The sequence below is a fragment of the Eutrema salsugineum genome, unplaced genomic scaffold (genome assembly GCF_000478725.1).
Source record: "Eutrema salsugineum unplaced genomic scaffold, Eutsalg1_0 scaffold_13, whole genome shotgun sequence".
Taxonomy (NCBI): Eukaryota; Viridiplantae; Streptophyta; class Magnoliopsida; order Brassicales; family Brassicaceae; genus Eutrema; species Eutrema salsugineum.
This window is the reverse complement of record NW_006256885.1, coordinates 4,337,457-4,362,979: the sequence shown is the minus strand read 5'-3', so window position 1 is coordinate 4,362,979 and position 25,523 is coordinate 4,337,457. Positions and strand designations below refer to the sequence as shown.

General features: G+C 38.6%; 5 protein-coding genes across 9 annotated transcripts; 2 read left to right on the top strand and 3 right to left on the bottom strand.

The window, feature by feature from the left end:
* The first annotated feature begins 681 nt into the window (after positions 1 to 681).
* Positions 682 to 5,059, top strand: LOC18023596 (phosphoenolpyruvate carboxylase 3). Its single transcript, XM_006406967.2, has 11 exons — positions 682 to 800; positions 999 to 1,220; positions 1,463 to 1,857; positions 1,941 to 2,025; positions 2,109 to 2,331; positions 2,418 to 2,521; positions 2,602 to 2,692; positions 2,785 to 2,939; positions 3,029 to 4,030; positions 4,120 to 4,506; positions 4,588 to 5,059. The coding sequence occupies exons 2-11, from the start codon at positions 1,053 to 1,055 to the stop codon at positions 4,882 to 4,884; spliced, it is 2,907 nt and encodes a 968-aa protein (XP_006407030.1). The 5' UTR covers positions 682 to 800; positions 999 to 1,052; the 3' UTR covers positions 4,885 to 5,059.
* Positions 5,060 to 5,853: 794 nt separating this feature from the next.
* LOC18023595 (TPR repeat-containing thioredoxin TTL2) lies at positions 5,854 to 8,736 on the bottom strand. 4 transcript variants are annotated; one of them, XM_024159821.1, is made up of 9 exons: positions 8,242 to 8,736; positions 8,044 to 8,148; positions 7,481 to 7,980; positions 7,217 to 7,412; positions 6,964 to 7,148; positions 6,552 to 6,885; positions 6,275 to 6,479; positions 6,080 to 6,186; positions 5,854 to 6,006 (listed from the first exon to the last, which is right to left on the bottom strand). In XM_024159821.1, exons 1-9 carry the CDS (start codon positions 8,524 to 8,526, stop codon positions 5,854 to 5,856), a joined length of 2,070 nt encoding a protein of 689 aa, XP_024015589.1. In that variant the 5' UTR covers positions 8,527 to 8,736. The 4 variants fall into 4 exon arrangements, with proteins under 4 accessions (XP_024015589.1, XP_024015588.1, XP_024015590.1 ...); XM_024159820.1 differs by having other exon boundaries at positions 7,481 to 8,027; positions 8,076 to 8,736; XM_024159822.1 differs by lacking the exon at positions 8,044 to 8,148 and having other exon boundaries at positions 8,164 to 8,736.
* Positions 8,737 to 11,931: 3,195 nt separating this feature from the next.
* On the bottom strand, positions 11,932 to 14,406 carry LOC18023594 (probable beta-1,3-galactosyltransferase 13). Its single transcript, XM_006406965.2, has 7 exons — positions 13,924 to 14,406; positions 13,465 to 13,617; positions 13,277 to 13,359; positions 13,083 to 13,182; positions 12,818 to 12,931; positions 12,511 to 12,653; positions 11,932 to 12,387 (listed from the first exon to the last, which is right to left on the bottom strand). The coding sequence occupies exons 1-7, from the start codon at positions 14,280 to 14,282 to the stop codon at positions 12,299 to 12,301; spliced, it is 1,041 nt and encodes a 346-aa protein (XP_006407028.1). The 5' UTR covers positions 14,283 to 14,406; the 3' UTR covers positions 11,932 to 12,298.
* A 680-nt stretch (positions 14,407 to 15,086) lies between these two features.
* LOC18023593 (increased DNA methylation 1) lies at positions 15,087 to 20,889 on the bottom strand. Of its 2 annotated transcripts, none has more exons than XM_006406964.2 (9): positions 20,460 to 20,889; positions 17,719 to 20,023; positions 17,435 to 17,558; positions 17,057 to 17,139; positions 16,621 to 16,862; positions 16,410 to 16,496; positions 16,115 to 16,214; positions 15,652 to 15,853; positions 15,087 to 15,583 (listed from the first exon to the last, which is right to left on the bottom strand). In XM_006406964.2, exons 2-9 carry the CDS (start codon positions 19,960 to 19,962, stop codon positions 15,108 to 15,110), a joined length of 3,558 nt encoding a protein of 1,185 aa, XP_006407027.1. In that variant the 5' UTR covers positions 19,963 to 20,023; positions 20,460 to 20,889; the 3' UTR covers positions 15,087 to 15,107. The 2 variants fall into 2 exon arrangements, with proteins under 2 accessions (XP_006407027.1, XP_006407026.1); XM_006406963.2 differs by having other exon boundaries at positions 15,087 to 15,571.
* A 2,199-nt stretch (positions 20,890 to 23,088) lies between these two features.
* On the top strand, positions 23,089 to 25,478 carry LOC18023592 (protein DJ-1 homolog A). The gene is made up of 8 exons (XM_006406962.2): positions 23,089 to 23,236; positions 23,336 to 23,536; positions 23,823 to 23,972; positions 24,068 to 24,253; positions 24,339 to 24,419; positions 24,591 to 24,791; positions 24,895 to 25,035; positions 25,121 to 25,478. Exons 1-8 carry the CDS (start codon positions 23,216 to 23,218, stop codon positions 25,316 to 25,318), a joined length of 1,179 nt encoding a protein of 392 aa, XP_006407025.1. The 5' UTR covers positions 23,089 to 23,215; the 3' UTR covers positions 25,319 to 25,478.
* Positions 25,479 to 25,523: the final 45 nt, after the last annotated feature.

The window sequence follows — 25,523 nt, the reverse complement described above, 5'->3', positions numbered from 1 at the left end:
ATTAAATGTAGTTCCATAACACTTACAACTAAGAAATCAAGAATCAAGATCCAAGGAAGAATTATCCCCCAAAAAAAATTAAAAAAAATTGAAGAAATCAAGACCCATTAGATCTTTGACCACTAAAATTGAAACTCAGATGTATCTTAATTAAGGCTTTATATTCGACTCCAGGTAATCAATTTAACTACTATCACCAATAGTTTCAGTTTATTACTTAATTTGTAATATATAATTCTAATGATCAATACAATGATACAAATTACAGGTGTTTTTCTGGGTCGAAAATACAAATTACAGATTAAGTAACAGACTTTAGTCACCACATGAAATGGAATGGAGTAAATGAAAATATTATTTTCCCTATGTTATGTAATTTGTTTTGTAATGATATCAAAAAGTTGTACAATATCCGTGAGTTTATTCCTTTACAGTTGTCACTATAAGAAAAGATGGATTTGGCGAATAATGTTTTGACTGCGTAATTAAAGTACTAGTGTGATAAAACAAATGAATTCATAAATATGATTGAAAAATAATAATAAAAGAAATGAAATTAAATCTGACTCACTAGCGCGCCGCGCATCTCAGGCATACACAGTGTATCGCACTTGCTCTATATATTTTTTTTTTGGTAAAACACTTGCTCTATATATACTTGACTCTACTTTCTCATTCGCTACCATCTCTGAATCTGATTCCACATCAAAAAAAAAACCATTCTCTCTAATCTCTGTTTTGATTCTTACCAACTTCGGTTTTGATTTCCATCGACACCATCCGCAGACTTCTTCTTATAGGTTTCTTGTCTTAATAATCTGTTGAAATTCTGTTTTTTTTTTTTTTTTTTTGTGTATGTGGCCAGTCTATCGAATTCCCGGTTCCATCGGCGAGATTTATGTCACTGTTTAACAGATTTTGCAAAAAAAAAAAGATTTTCTTTTTCCATCTAATTATGATTATTTTTGTTAAAACGTTTCTTGATCTGATGATTACAGAAGAACTTATAGAGAGCGTGGGGCTAGTGGAGAGATCGATTGTGATCGGCGATAATGGCGGGTCGGAACTTAGAGAAGATGGCATCAATTGATGCGCAGCTTCGTCAACTGGTTCCTGCTAAAGTCAGTGAAGACGATAAGCTTGTTGAGTATGATGCTCTTCTCCTCGATCGCTTTCTCGACATTCTCCAGGATCTACACGGCGAGGATCTCCGTGAAACCGTAACATTTCCACTTTTCATATTTACCTTTTTGATTGAATCTATACTCATTTGCTGTAGATCGCAAAAAAAGTTCAAACCTTTATCTCATCTCTGTTTCGATGAATGGTTTGGGTAGAGAATATTGACGTATTAGTGATGGAATGTTTTTGATTCATCTGAATCTGCAATTAGTTGTGAAATGGATGTTTTCTGTTAAGTTGTGTTTAGGTTCATGATAAAATGATGATCTTTACTGTACAGGTCCAAGAGCTGTACGAGCTTTCTGCTGAGTATGAAGGGAACCGTGAGCCTAAGAAGCTTGAGGAACTAGGGAGCGTCCTAACGAGTTTGGATCCAGGTGACTCCATTGTTATCTCCAAGGCTTTCTCCCACATGCTTAACTTAGCCAACTTGGCCGAGGAGGTGCAGATTGCTTACCGTCGCAGGATCAAGAAGCTCAAGAAGGGTGATTTCGTTGATGAGAGCTCTGCTACTACTGAATCCGATATCGAAGAGACTTTCAAGAGACTCGTCTCGGATCTTGGTAAGTCTCCTGAAGAGATCTTTGATGCCCTGAAGAATCAGACTGTGGATCTTGTTTTGACTGCTCATCCTACTCAGTCCGTGCGTAGATCTTTGCTTCAGAAGCATGGCAGGTTAGTTTTTTTACTTCATCATCAAGACAGTGAAATAACTCTTTTTTTTTTTACTTGTGTACTGACCTTAAATGTTGTCTCAGGATAAGGGACTGTCTAGCTCAACTGTATGCAAAGGATATTACTCCTGATGACAAGCAGGAGCTTGATGAGTCTCTTCAAAGAGAGGTAAGTTATATGTTGGTTTGATATTATCCTCAGGAATAGTGGAAAAAGATTGCCTTTTTAAAACCTCTCGTGTTATGTTTTAGATTCAAGCTGCATTTCGCACAGATGAGATTAGAAGAACACCTCCAACGCCGCAAGATGAAATGAGAGCTGGAATGAGCTACTTCCACGAGACAATCTGGAAAGGTGTCCCTAAGTTCTTGCGCCGTGTGGACACAGCTCTGAAAAACATTGGGATTGATGAGCGTGTCCCTTACAATGCCCCATTGATTCAGTTCTCGTCTTGGATGGGTGGTGATCGTGATGGTACATACGTTTTCTGCTCTATTGGAAAAAGAATATCTTTCTTGCTTCCTCTTGTTCACCTTCTAATCAACTTACGTGAATTTCAGGTAACCCGAGGGTCACACCTGAGGTCACTAGAGATGTGTGCTTGCTGGCTAGAATGATGGCTGCCAATCTCTACTATAACCAAATCGAGAATCTGATGTTTGAGGTTTTTCTTTTCTCTCTTTGAAATCTCCTTGTTTTCCTGCAATAACATTCTCTTGATTCTTTCATTTCTATTCTTGGCAGTTGTCTATGTGGCGTTGCACTGATGAGTTCCGTGCCAAGGCTGATGAACTCCACAGGAACTCAAGGAAAGATGCTGCAAAACATTACATAGGTTTGAAGCAGAAAACCTTCTTTGGAGATCTTTTTCTTGCAAGATCAAAATAGAAACATTCTTAAGTTTTTTTTTTTCTTAACTCAACGCAGAATTCTGGAAGACAATTCCTCCAACTGAGCCATATCGTGTGATTCTTGGTGATGTGAGGGATAAACTGTATCACACACGTGAGCGCTCTCGCCAAATGCTGAGCAACGGAATCTCGGACATCCCTGAAGAAGCTACTTTCACCAATGTGGAACAGGTAAGCAAACCTCAATAATCTGCAGCGTCAAACTTGTTCCCCTCGCAATATTCATGGAATTTAATTTGTTCTTTGCTCTATCTACGCAGTTCTTGGAGCCTCTTGAGCTATGTTACCGATCACTATGTTCATGTGGTGACCGCCCAATAGCTGATGGAAGCCTTCTTGATTTCCTGAGACAAGTCTCTACCTTTGGACTCTCCCTTGTGAGACTTGACATTAGGCAAGAGTCTGAACGCCACACCGATGTCTTGGATGCTATCACCAAGCACTTGGACATCGGTTCCTCCTATAGAGACTGGTCTGAAGAAGGCCGACAGGAATGGCTTCTAGCTGAACTAAGCGGCAAGCGTCCACTTTTCGGACCTGATCTTCCCAAAACCGAAGAAATTGCTGATGTCCTGGACACATTCAAAGTCATATCAGAGCTTCCTTCAGATTGCTTTGGAGCTTACATTATCTCTATGGCAACTTCACCAAGTGATGTGCTTGCAGTTGAGCTTTTACAGCGTGAATGCCACGTGAAAAAGCCACTAAGAGTTGTTCCACTCTTTGAGAAGCTAGCTGATCTTGAAGCGGCTCCTGCTGCTGTTGCAAGACTCTTTTCTTTAGACTGGTACAAAAACCGTATCAACGGTAAACAAGAGGTTATGATCGGTTACTCAGATTCAGGGAAAGACGCTGGGCGTCTCTCAGCTGCTTGGGAACTATACAAAGCTCAAGAAGCGCTTGTGAAGGTTGCTAAGGAATATGGAGTGAAGCTGACTATGTTCCATGGCCGTGGTGGCACAGTCGGAAGAGGAGGTGGTCCCACTCATCTTGCTATATTGTCTCAGCCACCGGACACAGTTAATGGCTCACTCCGAGTCACGGTTCAGGGTGAAGTCATCGAGCAATCGTTTGGAGAGGAACACTTATGCTTTAGGACACTTCAGCGTTTCACAGCTGCTACTCTTGAGCACGGAATGAACCCTCCGGTTTCACCAAAACCCGAGTGGCGTGCTTTGCTAGATGAAATGGCGGTTGTTGCAACTGAGGAATACCGATCTGTCGTTTTCCAAGAACCTCGATTTGTCGAGTACTTCCGCCTCGTAAGTATCCCATTCACATCAATCCGAAGTTTCATCAACAAAGCTTTTGTATGTGTTTTGAGTACCTTAACCATTGGTTTGGTTTGCAGGCTACTCCGGAGTTGGAGTATGGACGTATGAACATCGGAAGCAGACCATCAAAGCGAAAACCGAGCGGTGGGATCGAATCTCTCCGTGCAATCCCATGGATCTTTGCATGGACACAAACAAGATTCCATCTTCCTGTATGGTTAGGATTCGGAGCAGCGTTCAGGTATGCAATCAAGAAGGATGTGAGGAACCTACACATGCTGCAAGATATGTACAAACACTGGCCGTTTTTCCGAGTCACCATCGATCTTATTGAAATGGTGTTCGCCAAGGGAGACCCCGGGATCGCTGCTTTGTATGACAAACTCCTTGTCTCAGAGGATTTATGGGCTTTCGGAGAGAAACTCAGAACCAACTTTGAAGAAACCAAGAACCTTGTCCTCCAGGTATAAATTAAAAAACAGAGTCCTCTGTTTTGGTATCTTTCGTTAAATATTTCAGTTCCACTAAAACCTTTTCTGTTGCAGACTGCTGGACACAGAGACCTTCTTGAAGGAGACCCTTACTTGAAACAGAGACTTAGGCTGCGTGACTCTTACATTACAACCCTCAATGTTTGCCAAGCCTACACATTGAAGAGAATCCGCGATCCAAACTACAATGTGACTCTGCGACCACACATTTCCAAGGAGTTTATGCAATCAAGCAAATCAGCACAAGAGCTCGTCAAGCTTAACCCAACGAGTGAATACGCACCTGGACTTGAGGACACGCTCATCTTAACAATGAAGGGTATTGCCGCAGGACTGCAAAACACCGGTTAAGTGATTGAGTGAGTGAGAGACAAAACAACACTTGGAATCTCTTGTTTTTTTCGATCTGCCCTTTTTTAATAATCTCTTTTCTTTTTTTAGATTAAGATAATAAGTTATTACGGTTGGATTACAGTTTACTTTATGTATCCACCGTTAAAAGTTATAATCTTCCCATTTGTATGAATCTCAACACTGCTCTGTTTCTGGAAGTGGAAACAAAAACAGAAACTGAGACAGTGAATCTTAATTTTATCTTTTTTGTCTTTTTGTTTCTCCTCTCTGTATCGCAATACCAGAATCATTTACAGTTGTTGATATCTTTCCATGACACGTGTAGTTTGCACGTCACCTAATTTACAGTTGTTGATATCTTTCCATGACACGTGTAGTTTGCACGTCACCTAAAGTCTGAATGTGGTCCCTGAAACGGCAGGCGTGTTTAATTGAACTATGCCGTCGAGGAAACGACACGGTTTGTTTTCCTGTTTATAACACACGGCACGTATTTCGTCTACGTCTATGGAATACAGTGGTGTATTCAGGAGCGAGTGTTAATCACGCTTTCTTAACCGGTGTAAACCATTTTGTTGGGAATAGACACATTTGGCTTTGTATTGTGTGTGCTGCAAGCAATATCATCATCTAATTATTGACCTACTTTACTTGGAGAAAAGAGATAAGTAAATAATTTTTTATTCATTCGGCAAAAATTGTTTTGACAACATGAATGAATGGTCTGCTGTCTCCGATTATTTTCTATGGTTTCATCGTCACCTAAGTAACCAAAATTTTCTCGATATACACATGACTAAATCTCTCTTTCAATTCCTAAACCTAACAAGAGAAATGAATAAATCAAATCACAAGTGATTCTCTAAACTAAACGCCTATGTCTGAGAGATTATTGACAAGTTTTCCTCTCTTTTTTTTTTTTTTTTTTTTTTAATATGAACATAGTAGTAACGTGTCTTGAGTTTGCTAAAGGCCATAGTGCCTCACTGAATTCTCCAGTGCTTCCCTGCTTGGACACACAATCTCCTTCATCCGAATCCCAAGTTTGTAGATTTTGAATGCTGGTACAACTCTCACTTTCTCTGCATCACCCACTAATGGACATTTCTCGATTTCTACCTACGGTAACATCACAGTAAGCTTACTTCTTGTTGCATAGACAGATGCTAAAGTTTGGTTTTTTTCTTTTTACCTTAAGGAAGTGCAGAGATGGGTAACGAATACAGAGTGCGTCCATGAAAACAGACATATCTTTGCAATGTTGATCAGAAGCTCTCATAAATAGTACAATGGAAACTCCTGCTTGCCAATTGAAGTATGTATACAGCAAATGAAGGAATGTTCTCTCACTTCAAGCAAAAACAGTCAAAGTTCAAATATCACTTACCAGGTCGGGTCAATGCAGCTTTTAACTCTTCAAGACTAAAAATTTCTTCAACTTCTCCTCCAAATTCCATGTTTAGAACTACTTCTCCGCGAGATTTCTTCAATGCAACTTGAGCATGAAACAAAGACTCAGCAACTTCTTTGTCATAAGACAGCTCCTTTCTCAAAGTTTCATAATCGCTCACAGCTTCAGCCCATCTTTCCAGCTACATTTTCACAGAAATAAGATCAGGACAAATAAAAAGCCAACATTGTATCATTCCATAATAGTTTTTTACCTTGCTGTATGATGCAGCTCTTAGACGAAGAGGCTTTGTGTAACTCGGTAGGATGAGCAATGCATGGCTACAATCTTCGATTGAGCTCTCCCACATCCCAACCTTAAAGAAACAATCTGCTCTATGACTGAATAGAGTAGCATTATATGGATCAAACTTAAGGCCTTCTGCATAAGCTGCTCCTGCTTCAGTGTATCTTTCCAGTTCATAAAGATCGTTACCACGATCACGCGCCCTAGTAATCAATCTAACATTTCTATAAAACGTCTCAATCTCACTGTTTCTTGGATCAATCTTTAAAGCTTTCTCTGCAGCTGTAATTGCATTTTCAAACCTACAAAAAGTGTTTTTTTTTACCCCATGAACATAACACAATAAACCTATAATTAATCAATAGGTTTATAAATCTCACCGTCCTAGAGCCAACTCCATTTGGGATTTGACATAAAATGTGTAGGCTTCACATATCATATCGAAAAACCGAGTATGTGAGAAAGAGGCAGGGAATGGTTCTACTTTGGGGACAAATGCTAGTTCTGTTTGAGCATCATCAAGCCGTAAGAGTTTCAGTAGTGCTTCCACTTTACACATAGTTAGCTGCAGATTTGAGACAATGTAAGATACTTGTAAATCATAATACTAATACAAAAAGGTTTGTTGTTTACCTGAGGAGACCAATCAGCTCCAGACACCATGGCTGCAGTTACTTCTGTCAAAACAATATGCCATTCACCGCGTCTTCTTGCATCTGCGCATTTGCTCAAGTGTCTATCTACTAGTTCAAGCAACTTCACCACCACCGGATCCGATGGTTCCTCCACCGCGAAAAAGTGCTTCCCGGCATTATCCACCTGACCTAATCTGCAAGAACTCAAATGATTACATATCCTTTTTCTCTATCAAGAATCTATAAACCAATTCAGCTTTACCTAAGAAGCAAAGTGGCTAAACGTTGATGAGCTCTAGCAAAATCTGGATCCAATCTAATAGCTTCTTCACACTCAGTCACAGCTTCCCCAATCCGACCCAAACCCGACAATGCAGCTGCTCGGTTGCTATGGTAAGTAGCATTGGTCGGTGAGAGCTCTAATGCTCGATCGTAAAACCTCAAAGCCTCACTGAAACAACCTTTCTTGAACATTTCGTTCCCAATTCTCTTTACTTCCTCTGGATTCGAACAAGTCGTCACCACTTTCGTATCCGCGTCTGAGCCGCCGGTAAAGTAACCGGCGGTTACGAGTGAACGAGACGAAGAACCAAACGACGTCGTCGTCGTTGGCTTCGAAGGAGAGGAGCTGTTTCCTCGAATTACGCTACCGTATCCGTATGATTTGGCACCTGGTCCAAGAACCATGCTTTTCGGGATTCCTTGAGTCATACCTGTGATCTGTACCTTTCCCGACGGGAAAAGGTTCCCGCCGGGAACTATCTTGACCTGCTGCGGCGGTAAAGTTGACATTTTTCCCGATGGTTTTCCTGACTCCGACGAAACAGAGCGTCTCGGGTTCGTGTGTTTTGGGCTGCTACTGCCTGACCCAGCTTTGGCGCCGGAGGAGGCACTGCTCGGCCGCGAGTGAGCGCCGGAGGAAGTGGTGGCCTTAAAACATTTAGCGGTGGCGGGAGAAGAATGAGCGGCGGAGGAAGCGGTGTACCTGGAAGGTTTAGCGGCGGCGGACCCCGATAGAGCGGCGGAGGGAGCGGTGGGTTTAGAAGATTGCACGGAGGAGGGATTTGATCGACCGGAATCGGGTTTTCTTGAAGCCGGAGAGTGAGCAGCACGACCCGTTACGGATCCAGAGGAGCTAGAACTGCAGCTACTAGAGGTGAGTCCACTCGGACGAGTCTGAAGCGGAGTAATTGGTGATCCAAGATCGACATTAACAGTATCTTCCTTATCATTTTCCATATTCAATGATTCGTGAAGCTTATCGGCGAGAGTGTCATGTTGCGGTACGAGTTTATTGGTCTTCAACATTGTGTCTCTGCAAGGTTACGAGAAAAACTTATGACAAAATGATCGTCGAAAATGATCGCCTGAATCCCAAATTTCCCTAGCGTTTATCTCCGGAATGAAACTAAATGACCGTCAATGGCGGACCAAGATGCAAAGTATGATCAGATATTCTGATCAATGCATCAACGGGAGAGGAGAGAGAAGGGAAAGATGGGATCTTGCGATGTAAAAAATAGTGAAGCAAAAGAATAAATGTGAATTGTGTTTTCTAGAGAGAGAAAATAGTTTCAGAGAAGAATAGAAGAGAGGAAGGAGACGAAGATCGAGTGAAACACCAAAAAAAAAAAAAAGAAGGAACAAATATTAAATTTCTCTTTAATTTATCTCGACTTGACAAAAAAAGTGATTTATTTTCACAACTGTTCTCTTTTCTTCCGCAACAAAGTTGTGGAAGTCATCCTAAAATGAGAAAATTTGTGAAAATTCAAAGTATAATACAATTTTAAAGAAAAATTGTTAAATTCGATTTTTATGAGTTTGTGTATTTAGCATTGATTTTCACCAGATTTTGCCTAGTCAAATGAAAACTAATGTCACAATGATCTGAACTTTTGCGATTCTAGTTTAAGATTTGGTTTAAGCTATTTTAATATTGAAATCCAAAAGTCTTGACTGAATCCTTCTCGTGGATTGCGATACGACTATGTCCACGCAACACTCTCTCTACTACATAATTTTTAGTATTATTTCTGATGATGTGAAGCTTCATTATAAATCATAGTTGTAGGCTCAGACTATTATAAGATTTTTCGGGAATATTAAATGTTGACAAAAATAGGCTCACTTCGCCTGGCTCTGCCTGCGCTTCACTTTCACGAGACAGGTTTCATTTTTTTATCTTCTGTTTATCAATTTCGAAGGAATGTCTTATCATCGGAAGAAATAATAAAAATATTTAACGTAAAATAAAATTATTTAATAATCTGCTGACTTGGCGTTCTTTCAATACTTTCTCGTTTTTCTCCGTACGCTGGCACTTAACACTATTTAAAACTCCACTCGCGTCCCCGTGATAAGTGACGTCCACGCTCCTAAAGCAATTGTGTACATTTGATTAAGATTATTCAAATTAAGTAAATGTAAATCAAACAGTGTTTTGGAAAGTGAAAAGTGAAGAACATACATTTGAAGCAAATATATGAAAAGAGCTAAATATGGAACTTTAGAAGATGATTAGATGAGGGAAAGATGGAGATTAGCCAGCGCTTACTATATAAAATATTAACTACATCATTAACCAATCGTCAATAAGTAAGGGGTTAGTTGGACATTCGCAGCCAATATAAGAGCATGCACTTAGATATATAAATTAAAAAATGAAATTGTTTTACTAATGGTAAGAGCTAAGAAGAAGTGTAATATCTTCACTTAACGTAACTTATTAACTTCCTCACCTCCTCAATCACCATTTATCACACATTTTTTCCCAACTTTTTAATCACATTTCTGTTTAGCTCTACATATAATGTATATATTGTAAATGTTCGACTAATTTATTAAGAATTGACTAATTATCACGAGGCTCGTCTCGGACTATTTACCGGGAAACACAATGGTTGGTTTGGTCTAATATATGTAATTATTTGTCACTTTATCTATTGACACTTGGAGACAACCTCCGAGTAAAGTATTCACAATACTATATATAAGATACGTATGTGCATGCAGACATATCTGTCTGTGTTATGTGTTTACTAGAATAGTAGAAACCTTTATATTTGCTGCTATTAGATGCGTAAAATAAATGCAAAATACTATACTGTTAGATAAATATAAGACCATGCATATTAACTTGGTTGGTAGGTTCATGGACCTACTTCTAATTTGATAATGGTGGTTGTATTTAATATGTCTAGATTTTATAGTAAGAGTAGGTAAGTACGCACTTAATTCTTTTAACAAAAAGTACGCACTTAATTGGCTAAGATAATATTCCATCCCTGTCAAACTATATGATATTTTAATAGACTCTATATTAATTTTATCTAAACATTTTTACACGAAATGACATAAAATAGTCCTGCTTTTGCAATAGCGTTTCACATGAACATCGCTAATTATTTTGAAACAATTAATAAAATAACGTAATAAACATCATTCGAAACAGATGAAAAAGCATATTTGATGATTCATAACTTTGAGAATATATGCCTATAAGTAAAAAGCATCTGATGAAAGGTGTGTGTATATGTAAATTGAATAATTAAATTGAGAATGCTGATGAAACTATAAAATGCTAGTCCTGCAAACTTTTTAAATGCAAAATTCAAACAGAGATGGCATATACAAACGATCACACGAAATAAAAATATCCAAAATACTAATATGTATGTAAGCAACATATTGAAGACCTAAAGTTACTATTCGTTTGTAAACATTCTCTGCATCAATTTTTTGTAATGGTGTTTATTCTGAAGAAGTAATCACCCATAAGTTCATAAACATTTCGAAATTACCTTAAGCAATTTGATGGCTTTTAGTCAAATCATGACGTTGGAATCCTAAATACGACGTCAGATTAATCATCACTGTCTCTGGTAAACATAGATAAGAGGGCGTGGCAGAAAGTACGTGTAGGTATGAAATGATTAAAAGGTTTTTTTAATTCTTATTTTAAAATTTTTTTAGCTCCTGCAGAAATTTTTTTCTCTCACAACATTTTTTTTTATTTCAAAATATACTTAGTTCTTAAAGAAGATGTTCCAAAAGAACGACCACAATTTTCTTTTTGACAGCAGAACAACCATTTAGTGATGTTATTTTTATGTAGCATAATTTAGTGATTTTTCTTTCTTCTTAATGCATAATCTAGGCAGCAGAAAAAGTTCGCTTTTTCTCTCCTTTTTTCGTAAGATGATAAAAACAAGAAATGAAGGATGCAAAATTGAAGAAAAAGATAGCGAATGGGTGAAGGATGGTTTTTTGTTCATGTTGTGTTATTATGGGTTTTGACAACTTTGAACATGTTTACACGAAGATGGTAAGATTCCAACTTTTTTGTTGGGTAAAAGACCACATTTTTGGCTACTTCGTCTATTTTAGTTATCATTTTTCGCAGGCCCAAAAAAGTTACTATTTTTCAAATCATTTTTTTTTTTTTTGCTAAAGAGGAAAAAAATATGTGTAGAGAGTAGAGACCCTTTTTCAAATTTTTTTCTAATAGCTATTTTTCAATCTTAAATATGATGAAAATAGAGACCCTACACGTATAACAAAACTATTCGTCTATGCACCTAACCACGAATCAAATATGTTTTACTGTATCGACTAAGAATTTCTAGTCCTTCTAACAAACTAAAGGCAAATTATATGCTATTGTCAAATATTAAATTTTTTTGAATCATATAGGTTAATAAGCCCTTGATCGTACATTCAAGTAATACATTAATCTTCGTTCATGAAAAGAACATATTTTAGACCCAAAAAAAGTGGTGGATAAAACTTGATCGATTCACACTGTACGGTTTTTCCATTCCTCATCGGTGGTAAATGCGAGATCGAAATTGCAATTACTTTAATCTTAAACTTGTACAAGAAGGAATCACCCAAAACTAAGTTTACACAAAAATTACTAACCCTGCTTTTTAAAACCCTAAAGCCGCTTAAGCCACTGATCAACTCTCCTCGCTAAATGGAAAACCGAAAGCCTTGCGGAATCTGTTCGAAGCAACTTCAATGGCGGACGTGTCGCCTCGGATCTTTGACCATCAAAGGAGATATATAAGAGGTAAGATCATTCATCATCCGATGGCAAAGTAGGGCTCTTTGAGCAGCTCTTTAGCTTGTGAAGTTCCAACATCCTTTTCTCTGGGTTACAAAGACCTGCACCAATTCAATCCAAGCTGTGATTAGCTGTTGTAGAAATGCTTATGCAAAGACAGCAAAGTGACTCTGGATATATACTCCTCGAGGCTGCGAAGGGGGAAAATGTGAATATCATCGAACCTGAGCATTTTGGGATATCCCAAACAGCAATGGAGTGCGGTGAGCACTCTGGTTCACAAAGGGTGCGGTGGTTCTCGTGGTTGACGTTCATTGCTAGCATCCACGCACCTATTGTCACGTCCTCGTTGCTAAACATCCTGAAACTGAAGTTTGGGAAAATTTCTCACCTTGTTATACAGAAAGGGTCGCAGGTAAAAGACATATTCAAGAAGGCAATCTAAGGCAAGCCGGAATCCCTAAACAAAAAGGATATAACTCGTGGAGTCTTCAGAGTTCCAAAGACGAATAAAATTGAGGCATAACTTGCCTGTTGTTCTTGAGGGCAACCAAACTTGTGACAACATCAGCAGAAAGAGCATATATTGGGCCATAGGCATGAAGAAAGTACTCTTTCCCGAGCAGATCTCCCAAAGGTTCATACCTGCAAAAATTCCAACCGATTTCGAGCAATTTTTAGGTACAATGAACCACAATAGACGATTAGGTGTCACAAATCCGATCTCATCTCAAAATTTCTCAAAAGAGAAGCATGTTTCGTTTGTTCTGTTAGTTCTCTTGTTTCCTGTCCTTACCATTTGAGCTTTGGATCTGTGAAAACAGGACCCTTTTTCAGGCATCCAAGGTATGTCTGCGAGTGACTCCGCTCTTTAGCCAATAGTAAAGACAACCGGTCTGTGAAGAAAAATAACAGCCTCTTATCAAAATGCAGAACTTTCCTAAAGACACGGATACATTTGCAAAAAGCAGAGAATGTAATGAAAATCACCTGGCCTCAAATATATATCATCATCAGCTTTGACATAGAATTCTGAATCATATAGGGCGTACGCAGCTTTAAAGAAAGCCAAACTATACAACAAACAGGAAAACATATAAAAAGACCAATGGATTAAAGTCTTTCCTGTAATCTGTCAAAGCAAGATTTGAAGAGAGAACTGTTACTCTCTAACTAACGTTTTGTATGGGAGCTTACTGTACTCCTCCTCGATATCGAGCAGTATAAAGTCATCGTACTCTGCGACCTCCCTTCGAATCTCAGCCATTTTCGCCTCATTTTTGGTTTTGCCTATAATAAACCTGATGGCCAGTCCTGTTGATTCTTCCAAGCTGCAGAGAGCAGTGGCTTTCAGTGAAGTAGTGATAAAAGTCCCAAGAATCATGAAGCATTAAAGATACAGCCTCAAAGATCATATGAGTGTATTCAGAAAAAATGCTATATTCAGCTTCATTGGTTCCAGATCTTTTAAGGTTTTAGATTATGATCAATGATCAGATACAAGAGCTAACCAATTTAGATGATGCAAAAGCTCAATCATTTTGACGATTCGATTCCAGAGAACCCCCTAAAGCTAGCAGAGAGAAAGCAAGAAGAAAGGAATCAATTTGAGATTTTGAGAGAAGACGAATCAGTACCGTCGAAGCCCGTCTGGATCGGACGGCATCCACGTGTTCCTGAGGGCTCGTCTCCGGCCAGCTGACGCGAATCCGGTCTGGATTCCGACGAATCCCATCACCTTGTGCCTCTTAATTTCGCCGCGAGCGCCATTGCCGTTACTGTTCCCAGCGACGTCCCAGACGATCCGTACCGTCTTCGGAGGAGAGTTCGTGAGGCAGGTCAAGCCGGATAACCGGAGACCCGGGAAAACAATCGAGGATAGTCCAAAGAGGAATCCGGTGAGCCCGAAGACAAGAGAGGTGAAGACGATCAAATCAGTCGATCGGCGCGTGAAGAATGATGGCCGCGCGTGAAACAGCTTGGGAGAAGATGGCATGATTTGTAACGGACAAGCTAACGGATCCACTTATTCGGAAGTTCTCAAGCTTGAAAACGTTATAACGGTCGTTAATGGGGATACGGAGTTTGTGTTTCTCAGGATCAGATGGATCCGATTTGCCCGATTCGGATCCTTTTCTGAAGATGCACGGACTTTGATGTTTATTATAAAAGTTATGAATAAAACAATTTTAGAACATTAATGATGACATAAGTTAGGCAGGTAATTTGACCAAATTAAAGAATACAGCTACAATTTCTTAAAAGAAACAGTCATTAATTTGGTAGTAATGTATTAATGTCAATGGAAATCATCTACAAAACCCGAACAACATTCATGGTGAAAGCGTTTTTGGCCTGGTAATAATGAATGAGAAATGATATCCAATGCCTTTTTTTTTTTGGTGAACATGAGATCCATTGTCTAAAACATGCTAATGCTTCTTATAGATTGTGTTTTGTTTCGAAAAGTTCTAGAATTACATTTTGTTTATTATGTTTCAATAAAATAATCAGTTCTTCCACCAGGATGATTTACAAAAAGAAAGAAAGAAAGAAAGAAAAAAAACTGAATCTGTGTCCACATGAGATGGAAGAGAATGTCTTAATCTAGTATCATATTATCATAGTCTCCCTTCATGACTGAAAGCTAACTTGGTTCTCTTCAACTCCACTCAACAATGTTTGGCTAATTTTGTTTATCTAAATATGAATTTCTTTTTATAAGTATGTTATACTTGTCATTTCTATATGTAAATCGAAAGCAGGATCAAAAAAGAGAAAGAAAATACAGTCAAGTCAGTGTTTTTATTTTAGTCTAATATTAATCCGAATCTTCAGAGCTATCAGAGTTGAGTTGTTCATCAAGACAAAGCAACATCTCATCACTAACATTATTTACTACTGCTACTACTCCTACACCACTAACTTGCCTTTCTTCTTCTAAAGCTGCTGAGGAAGAAGAAGCTCTTTCCTTCACTTCTTCTTCTTCTGATGAAAACTTTGACAGTTCCTTCTGCAAATAACCTTCTTTTTCTCCCATGGTGACCGTTGTTGTCTTTGGCCTATCAGAAGCATTGCTCTCTCGAGCTGGGTTCTCTGTTTCTGAAGCTGGTTCTATTTGGTTGGTTCCAAGTGGCACGGGTAAGCCTGGGGGAGGTTCATCATCTGATCCTTCTGGAACCATCTGATCACAGCTCTCGAGTTGGGTAGTCATGGCAAACCTGGCTTTGTCTAGACCTGGCTCAAGATCTGCCTCTTTGTTCGACGGGTTATCACAATCTTTAGCTAGACAAACGTCTGTGTAAAAGTGAGAATTCGATGAACTACGCTGTAACTAGAGAGAAAGAAAGAGAGGTTGGCTTTACCTTTCACAGTGTTAGGTTTTGTGCACTCATATAGCGTTTTCTTGAGTAAAATTGTCCCAGGGAACACCATCAAGTTTAATCTTTTGAAAGCATTGCGTTCTTCATCATCCATTGGTTTGAAGCCAAAACCTTGAGTCCAAGTTTCCACCAGACTTGGCAACGCAGCTACCACAAGCTTCTCCACTTTGAGAGACATAAGCATCTGCAGCCAAAACCAATCAACGGAGCAGAAAACAGAGCATGAAAAAATGCAAGTTGTCTGTGTTTTCCCTATTAGGGAAATCAAGAGAGAAATGGACGAAAGATCATATGAGCTGAGAATTACTGAGTAGCCACTAGCCTACAACTACCTGGGTCAGCATATGGGTGGTGTTGTGCGTCTATCGTTATATTTAAGTTTAGACATTGTTAATTTGGATTGAGCCTCAAGAACATTGATGTGGGCATATTCTAAATATTGTACCTCTTCAATGGCAGTCACGAGGACTCTGCACATCCCCTGACGACGATACTTGCTGCAAGTAGCTACCAAAGGCATCTCTGCAACACTCGCTCCATGCACCCTGGAGACAGTAAAATGGGTATTTATATGTAACTCATTGCACTGTACGGAATTGATAGAATATATCTGTTTGTTCCGATGATATATACACAAAGGAGCCTCATCTATTGCCTGGAGGATTCTAGAACACATACCAAACATGTGTGATCGCCATGAAATTACATTTTCTTGTGAAGTCGAATATATTCATACTAACCTGATGGATGCGACTGAGATCACCACATCGTTCTTTTCCACAACCACTGTGTAAAACCCATCAAAGTCTAAGCGGGCAAAGTTTGACCTTAAAGTGCATCAAAAATATATAAAAAGGTAAGAAAGATCGTTAAATATGAAAAGCAGAACAGAAGGTACAAAATTATAACGCAGAAACCAAAGTGTGCAAGCTAATGACATAAGGACGTTACCCCCAGTTGTATAGCACATGAGGTATCATGTCAATACCAGTTCTTGAATCTACCATAGACTGAAAGCATTCCTCCATAATTGATAGAGCAACAGCTAATTTCGAGTTGCATTCAGCCTTCAGTGCCAACCTCCGTGCAGAATGAACCTTTCCATCTTCTTGAAAACATTTCAAAATTGTCCAAGACAGACCATCAGCATTAGGATTAATGACCCCAACACGAGAAGTGAGACCAGCGTGTACCTGCATTACATGTACTTATTAAGAAACTTGATAGTTGCTAAGTAGCTGTAACAACTTCTCTGCTTACATATCAAAGATGCCACACCAAGAAAGACATCAATTTTCCATGTAAATCTAAAAAGGACTTGGAAGGACCAAAGTTGCTCAAAATACACATAACTATATCAGTCGCAGAAACTAGGCATGAGTAATACCTTCTCGCAATCTTTACCACAAAAGTAGGTTGCTGGAAAAGGTTCTCTGCGTTTACTTATCTCTTGCAGACATATTCCATGATCTGATAACATAAGTAACAGTTATTAGCTATACTAGACTTCTAATCAAAATAATTGGTTTTGCAAAGAATCAATTACTAAAGAAAAAAAATTGGAGAAGAGCCGAGTTTCGCAGATAAACCAATATCGGCAACTCTAACTGATGAACAGGGATATCAATCATGACAACATCTCAATGCGTCATAATCGAAGACAACTCAAACCAGGAGTTTCCTTTGGATAATCAGACGCTATCTTTCATGTGAAAAAGAAATGAATAATAATTTCTAACGGTTGACGAGCGAGAGAGGTGATTACATTTATGCGCACACTGGGAACATTTAAAATCTTGAGAGTGTTCAGCAGGAGCATTATCACTAACCAACTCTGTGCATATCCAACATGTGCAGCTTGAGCAATACCAACTGCCTTCAGGGAGCACCTGAAACGAAAGAGCAACAATAATACAGCCATTTTCTTTACAATGTAGCAATTTACTAAGAATCTAACAAGGCAAGAAAATCTGGTTATACTAATGCCAGGTAATTTACTGAAATTGCAAAAACTATTTGTAAATTATACACTGAACAAGCACACGTTACCTTCATTGCTAAGCAAGCCTGATGGAAGGTAGATGGACAATTATCACAGCAGATCAGCTCACCCCCATCACCACAAATTCCACAAGAATCGTCATTTGGATCATCATCACAAGTTTCCTCCGATCTCGATCCGTTGCTTCGGGCCTTATATTCAGCATACCAAGCTTCCATCTGACATGAAGCGAAAGGCTTTCCTGAACCCATGAATAGATTCAGACATGGACAGTTCGGGTTAAATCCAGCATGGTTCTTGAACTCAGAAAGTGATATAGTCTTGTTGCAACATGTACAGACCACTCCATCTTTAGTTACTAGGCCTGTTTTTACCACAGTATCATCATCTGGATCTCGTAACTGGATTACGTCGTCCTTGGAGATTACTTTGGTAGCTATCAACCATGATAAGACAGTTCTTGGACCTAAAGTAGACCAATTGCCTTGAAAATTTTGTTTTTCCACATTGCTCGTGCTTCGGGGAAGCAGCCTGCACCCTCCCCTGTTATTTCTTTTTTTCGTTCTAGCTTTTTTTTTCTGGGCTTTCCTTTTCTGGCTTGATCTGCTAGCACAACCACCCTTACCTTTGGTTTTCCAAAGGTCATTATCCTGATTACAGAGGTTTCTAGCTTTTTTTCTTCCCTTCTTTGAGTTGCCACATGAGTTCTTCATCTTATCATTCCTCAAAATTTCGTCCCGATTTTCCTCTGAGATGATGTGGATGTTCCCCATATCTTTATCCTGGCATTCAAGACTACCCGGTGAGTTAGAATCTAGTGTACCATGTTGGTCCATAGGAGCTGGTTTGATTTCGGATATTTTTTTCGACCTTCTATGTAACTTCTTTCTCATAACACTTTCATGTATGCCTTCTGCTATCAATTGTGAAGCTCCAACGACCTTGCTTACCTCTTGCTCATCAAACCCAGAGATTTCCTTACCAATTCTGTTCTTCTTCTCTTGTCTTGAAGAATCATTTCCACGGGAGATGTTAGTTTTCGCCTCAAGATCTGAGTGAATCTCGTGGTGAGCATTCTCAGATACTGTCAGCACACTTTCAGGACAGCCTGAAATCATGTTCAAACAAACTGCATCTTCTTTATTAAACTTGTCAAAAACTGAATTCCTAGACACTTCAACTTTATTTCCTCTCCTTAAAGAACCAACTTTCTTATCAATGAAGACAACAGTCACAAAAGGCTCTAAAGCACTCCACCAAAGTGCCCGCGTGTTGGCAAGACTTAATTGTTTCATGTTCTCTTCAATGTCCAACAATGTAAGCGAGAGATCAGACCAAAAGTCATTGATACCGGTCCATTTCTTAACACCTGTATCCAATAATTTATGATCAGCTAATAGGATCTCACCCAATGATCTCCAAGCTGACCCAAATTCACGAAATCTCCGTCCCTCTGAAGATCTGTATATAGTTTCCAGGTATTTCCTACTTGCTCTTTGGCGCTTCTCGACTTTCCATCCGGCAGAACTTAGCAGCTTACAGACATACTTGTAGAGAAGAGGACGGGGGTCCTCTTTAGGATCAATGTTCAAACAAGTTTCAGACAAATTCAACTCATTTGGAGCCACTTTAGATCCGTCGTTCAGCTGTGGTGGGAAGTTAGACTTCTCACTATGAGGCGTAGATGCACCTGCACAGATCACTCTGGTCGCGAAGCTTTCCTGAGAAGCAGGAGACGCAATTGCTTTCAAATCATTTCCATCACATTTTTCCAAGTTTTGTAAGTTGCAATTTTCTGAGACAATGCCACCCAGATAAACTTCTTTTCCCTTTTCTATGCATTGCTTTAGCAAATATGAGCTAGTTGAAACACCCTTGTTAGATGATTCGACTAAATGGAGAGGTATCGCTTCTCTAGCAAAATCCGAATTTGGAAAACCAATCAAAGGCGATCCCTTTTCATCCCTTGCATCCAGGTGCTTGGTACCAGAAAGCTTTGCTCTTTTAGCTTTTTTGTGAAAGTCTGAACCATCTTTTGAAGCAGATGGCTCAGGACTTTCTACACATGCATATCCACTAGTTACCACAGAGTTGTCATTGTTGGAAGTCAGAGAGGAATTGACATTCTTACTGGAATCACATTCGAAGTTAATGACTCCAGTGACAAGACACCTTTTAGTAGTATATCCGGCATCACTTCCAAAGAAAACTTCTCTGAATATCCGATGTTCCTCATATGACCCTTCAAAGCAATCATCTCCTAACATGTCGATCTCAGCTTTGGGAAGCATCTTTACAAAATAAATGCATATTCCACTTCACCTTAAAATAAAGGGGAAGGTAGAAAGATACCTGCAATGATGTAATGGAATAATGACAAATCAATAGCAAAGCAAAAGATAAGGAAACTACAAATAAAAACAAAGGGCATCAAGCTTTCTCTTCTTTTTTTTGTGGTATAGTCTGCTTTTAGTCTGAGACATTCCCTTCAGGAGAAATGGGAATCGACATCAATTTCTCAGATTTAAGAGAGAGGGAAAAAAAGAGGAAAAACAACAAAAAGAATCAGACGAGATTATAACACACAAGCTCATCACAGGACATGTTCATAAGCACAAGATAGATTCAAACAAGCTAAAACCAGAGACCTAAAAGGCCAAATCTATAACGTAGTAGAGAGCCGAAGCCTAGACATATCAAAAGATGGAGCAACCAGTAGAGCAGATTTAAGGAAATCGAGATGTCACCAAAACGAGAGCTCAAATAGAGGGCAAATGCAAGAGATTACCAGCATGCAGAATGGATCAGAGCAGCAAAATTCGTGGATCAATGCTTTGAATCGGATATGGGTTGTTGCGAAATCTCACTGAAAAATGGCCTCATCTTCTGAAAAGACTCCAACCCCAATCCTCTCTCTCTCTCTCTCTTTCTGCAAGTGGGAAACGCATTTTCATTTTCATTTCATTTCACGTTCTCTGCACTCACACTCACTCTCTCTCCTTGATCTCTCTCTCTCTCTCACACACGACACAGAAGACACAATTTGCTTCAGACTTTGTCTCTTTGATTAAAAGCTTTTCTGTTATTTTAGAAACCTGTGATAGTGATTCGGTGGAAAATCCTCAAAAATCCATCGATAAATTTGACGAATTTTTGATTAACAGATTTCACCTCTGATGAATCTGCCTCATTTCCCCATATCACTTTCTACAGTGTCTACTTACCATTGGCTATTCTCTCGGACTCTCTTTTCTTTCTATTTTACCTTTTTCTTTTTTTCTTTTCCAACAAAAGGCATCTTCATTTCTTGTTTTTTTTTCTTTAATTACGAAAAAGGCATCTTTCATTTTTCACCTTAAGATTGTGTCTCCATTGATGAAAACGGAATGGAGCAGCGGTTATCTACATACTTAAGAACAATCAACTACAAAATTAAATACTCAGTAAAACCCAACTTTTCGTGTTTGGTTCCTTCAGCTCTCGAATACGTAATAACTAGTAGTATGTTACATGACGACCATATCAGTAGCTAGAAATCAATTAATGACTTTGGTTTAGTTGGTAACTATGATTTTTTGTGTGTGTGTGTGAATTCGTCACTTAAATTAGCAGACAAATTGAAATTAGAAAACGTTTGGCATATAACTGCCAGAATTTGAACGTCTTTTTAGTTGTTTTTCTTTAGAAAACAGTCACCACCGACTGAAATTGGTTTAATCTGATTTTTCTCTCTACATAATGCAACAACCCATATAATATAAGGTAAACCTATATCGATCCTACTACATATAATTAAGATATGGTAAGTCGATGCTTTGTACTTTGCGGGGAATCTTTACGTGTCTTAACGACCTGTTTCGATGGAAATACAATAATATGTTATTGTTATTACATACTAGGTGGATATAGTAAGAAATTATTTAACAATGGAGCTTGATAAAAAAAAAACAATGGCACTATTTACAATAATACTTGTTTGAAAAGAATTAACCATATCATTTCATTTGGCATAAAAAAAAAAAACCAATGGCACTGCGTACAAAAATACTTGTTTGAAAAGAACTAGCCTGTTGCAAAAAACAGTAAACATATAGAATGAAGAATGTTGTTTTAAAGCAAGAGAATGTTATACCAGTGATCACAAAACAATTTGACATTTTATGAAAAGATATCAATGGTGTTCTTAGGTGGTACTAGAACAGATATTATCAAGCTTATCCGATTACTATATTTTAGTATTTTGACGATCTTATTAGCTAAATAATGATTTAAGGCTTTTGTTCAGATGGACCACTTAATTAATTGAGTCGTTTTATAACTACTTATCCAACTATGTTTTACAACATATTCTTACAGTTGTTCATACAATGAACAATTTGTGCACAGAAAACCATTGCGTCATAAATCTCACATCTATAGCAACCTCTTTTTAAAAACATCTTCTGAAACTAGTTTTACTTTTAATACATCTTCATTGGTGAAACACTTAAGACTGTTGGTAATTTTATCTTTAATAATGTTTTTATGCCAACGAGATTTTAGTATTTTTTAAGCATGCAGATAGGATTAGTTTGATTACATATGTTTCAACACCACTTCAAAACAACATTGGAATTTTCATTTATGGTGTGAAGCGATATTATAATCAAAACAACATCAAAATTACATTTTCTCACAACTCGTTCTCTCCCAAAAATAATATATTTTATGATATGTTTAGAAAACATATAATATTTAATCTTATATCATTCATGTTTTTATTATGAGTTATATGATATTTATTACCGTTAATTTTTAGACTAAATAGTAGAAATTTATAATTTTTTACTATTTTCAGTCAGAAAACATTCAGATTTGCAAATACAAATTTAAATTTACATGTTAGATATGGAAATTGGTAAATTCTTCCAAAATTTCTAAATTTTCGAATCAATTAAAAATATGTAAACGGGTAACACCTTTTTTTGTGTTTTGGTCAAACAGGTTTGCAGTAATGATCACAGGTCAAAAAAGCACCAACTCGCCTCTTACAAGATGCTATTGAGGGTGGAAGTTCGTATTTTTCTTTCCGATTGGCATAACCAAACATAAACTATTGTAATGTTACAAGAAAATATCCCGGTTTACACTGCCAAACGAAATCAAAACAATAACACGTGCATGATAAAAATTTAAGAACCGGGACGTGATCTCGTTGTTCCAAAACTTTTTTCTCGCAACTACAACGCCGTCTTAGTTTACCGAAATCCAAAGTGGGATAAAGCAAGATGACGTGTAAAACTCAAGTAAAGCCAGCACCACGTTCTACCAATCAGTGATTGCCAACGTCTCCAAAGACTGCCTTTTCCTCGGTGCTTACGTCATCGCACACGTCTACCTTTGATCAAAGTGATAAAAAGGAAAGTCGTAAATGGCGTCGTCACGGAGTCTCTCACTATTTTAACCCCATACACTCACACTCCTTTTCTTCTTCACTAAACTCCAATTCCACTTTCTCTCTTCGATATCGTGATTCTAAAATTTTCTCTCGAGACTTTTGCAATTATGGCTCCATCCACGAAGACGGTACATGATCATTATTTTCCTCCTCGTACGTAACGTTTTTTTTGTTCTTTAGTAGTTTCTCTTGCTAGCTAATCCGAGTTTCTTTTTTTTCTGATATAGGTTTTGATCCCTATTGCTCATGGTACGGAGCCTCTAGAAGCGGTGGCGATGATCACCGTGTTGCGGCGAGGTGGTGCTGACGTGACGGTGGCCTCCGTCGAGAATCAGGTTGGCGTTGATGCTTGTCATGGCATCAAGATGGTCGCCGATACTCTACTCTCTGATATTACCGACTCCATTTTCGACCTTATTGTGCTCCCCGTAAGTCTCTCTGCTAATATATATGGGCAATAACTTGAGAATCAAGGTGATGATCGGAGCGAATTGTTAGTTTTTATCTCAAAACACTCAAAGAACAGACGAAAAGTGAATCGATCAATTATGCTTTTAGCAATCAGTAGTGATGTTGATTGTTCCTGAAAAGAGCGTTGGTTGTATAAAGCATGAATCTTGAGATGTTTCTATAGCAATTTATCTCCTTTGATGTTTTCGGAAATACTTCAGAATTGGTTGCTGATATTAGTTTTGATTATATGATTGCTAAAAGGGAGGGCTTCCCGGTGGCGAGACGCTTAAAAACTGTAAGCCTTTAGAGAATATGGTGAAGAAACAAGACACAGATGGACGACTTAACGCAGCTATCTGTTGTGCTCCTGCGTTGGCTCTTGGTACTTGGGGTCTACTAGAGGGCAAAACAGTAAGTCTTAAGTGATCAGTATATCCAAGAACCCTTATTATGTCTTGTTTTTTCAGTTTTTGTCTAATGTCTGGATCACACGGGATTTCTTGCAGGCAACAGGTTACCCGGTTTTCATGGAGAAACTTGCGGCTACTTGTGCCACTGCTAGTGAGTCCAGAGTTGAGATAGATGGAAGGATTGTGACTAGTCGAGGACCAGGAACCACCATTGAATTCTCCCTCACCCTTGTGGAGCAGTTGTATGGGAAAGAGAAAGCTGATGAAGTCTCTAGTATCTTGGTATGTTTTGTCTCTGATTCTTTATTGTGATCATACTTGCTTTGTTGTCTCCTCTTAGACTTACTTGTTCTCCTTTTGAAATCAGCTGGTTCGTCCTAATCCTGGTGAGGAGTATACTCTCACTGAGCTTAACCAAACGAACTGGTCATTCGAAGATACCCCACAGGTATACATGTTCATTTGCCTCTCCACTTGGTCCTTTAACATACTCCAAGACTGTCTCTGTTTGATGGTCTAATGGATTCTTAGGAGCATGCTGTGTTGTAAAGTTTTTGTCTTTTTTATTTATCAATGATCGTTTTTCCTGAGTCAGAAAGATAATGTTTTCCTGTTTCAGATTCTCGTTCCCATTGCAGAGGACTCGGAGGAAATTGAAGCTATTGCGCTTGTAGATATCCTGAGGCGGGCAAAAGCAAATGTCGTGATTGCTGCAGTTGGTAACAGTTTGGAAGTTGTAGGATCTCGCAAAGCTAAGCTAGTCGCAGAAGTGCTTCTCGATGAAGTTGCAGAGAAGTCGTTTGATCTGATTGTGTTGCCTGTGAGTGTTAACTTTCAATAGATGAACATTTACAAAGAAAGTTTTGCAATTTATATAAAACAAAAAAAAACAAAAAAAAACGAACTTCTTTAATCAATCACAGGGCGGTCTTAACGGTGCTCCAAGATTCGCAAGCTGCGAGAAACTGGTGAATATGTTAAAGAAACAGGCAGAGGCAAACAAACCATATGGAGGAATCTGCGCATCCCCTGCTTATGTCTTGGAGCCTAATGGTTTACTCAAGGTACAAAATTCAAATCAGTACTTTGAGTTGTGAAAACGTTATATCACTCTTCTTGTTATATCTTAAGATACATGTTTTTGTACAGGGTAAGAAGGCAACTACCCACCCAAGGGTGAGCAACAAACTCTCAGACCAGAGTCACATTGAGCATAGAGTCGTGGTGGACGGAAACGTCATAACGAGCAGAGCTCCAGGGACTGCAATGGAGTTTTCACTTGCGATTGTTGAGAAGTTTTACGGGCGGGAGAAAGCGCTTCAGCTCGCCAAGGCAACACTTGTGTAAAATTCAAAGATTGAAGTGTAAAAGAGACGTGAATAAAAGGGCTTTAGTTATTATCTCTCCTTTGATGATGAGTGACTTTGTGATATGAGCTTTGGCTGAGTGTAGTGTGTGTAATTTACATATTGTCTATTATAAATGAATAAACGAGGTTCTTCTACTACTGAGTTTATGTATATATGGCCGAATCTTTAAACATCTGGCAGAG

Coding starts and splice junctions, on each gene's coding strand:
- LOC18023596 (XM_006406967.2), top strand. CDS start 1,053: ATGGCGGGTCGGAACTTAGAGAAGATGGCATCAATTGATGCGCAGCTT. Junction 1,858..1,940: donor TTGCTTCAGAAGCATGGCAG/GTTAGTTTTTTT, acceptor ATGTTGTCTCAG/GATAAGGGACTGTCTAGCTC. Junction 2,026..2,108: donor ATGAGTCTCTTCAAAGAGAG/GTAAGTTATATG, acceptor GTTATGTTTTAG/ATTCAAGCTGCATTTCGCAC.
- LOC18023595 (XM_024159819.1), bottom strand. CDS start 8,526: ATGTTGAAGACCAATAAACTCGTACCGCAACATGACACTCTCGCCGAT. Junction 6,886..6,963: donor ATGGAGTTGGCTCTAGGACG/GTGAGATTTATA, acceptor CACTTTTTGTAG/GTTTGAAAATGCAATTACAG. Junction 6,187..6,274: donor AGCTGCATTGACCCGACCTG/GTAAGTGATATT, acceptor ATTGGCAAGCAG/GAGTTTCCATTGTACTATTT.
- LOC18023594 (XM_006406965.2), bottom strand. CDS start 14,282: ATGCCATCTTCTCCCAAGCTGTTTCACGCGCGGCCATCATTCTTCACG. Junction 13,183..13,276: donor TGATATATATTTGAGGCCAG/GTGATTTTCATT, acceptor TTTTCTTCACAG/ACCGGTTGTCTTTACTATTG. Junction 12,654..12,817: donor GTTGCCCTCAAGAACAACAG/GCAAGTTATGCC, acceptor CCCAAACTTCAG/TTTCAGGATGTTTAGCAACG.
- LOC18023593 (XM_006406964.2), bottom strand. CDS start 19,962: ATGCTTCCCAAAGCTGAGATCGACATGTTAGGAGATGATTGCTTTGAA. Junction 17,140..17,434: donor TTCCCAGTGTGCGCATAAAT/GTAATCACCTCT, acceptor TTATGTTATCAG/ATCATGGAATATGTCTGCAA. Junction 15,854..16,114: donor TCGTGACTGCCATTGAAGAG/GTACAATATTTA, acceptor TTTTGGCTGCAG/ATGCTTATGTCTCTCAAAGT.
- LOC18023592 (XM_006406962.2), top strand. CDS start 23,216: ATGGCTCCATCCACGAAGACG. Junction 23,537..23,822: donor TCGACCTTATTGTGCTCCCC/GTAAGTCTCTCT, acceptor GATTGCTAAAAG/GGAGGGCTTCCCGGTGGCGA. Junction 24,792..24,894: donor TTGATCTGATTGTGTTGCCT/GTGAGTGTTAAC, acceptor AATCAATCACAG/GGCGGTCTTAACGGTGCTCC.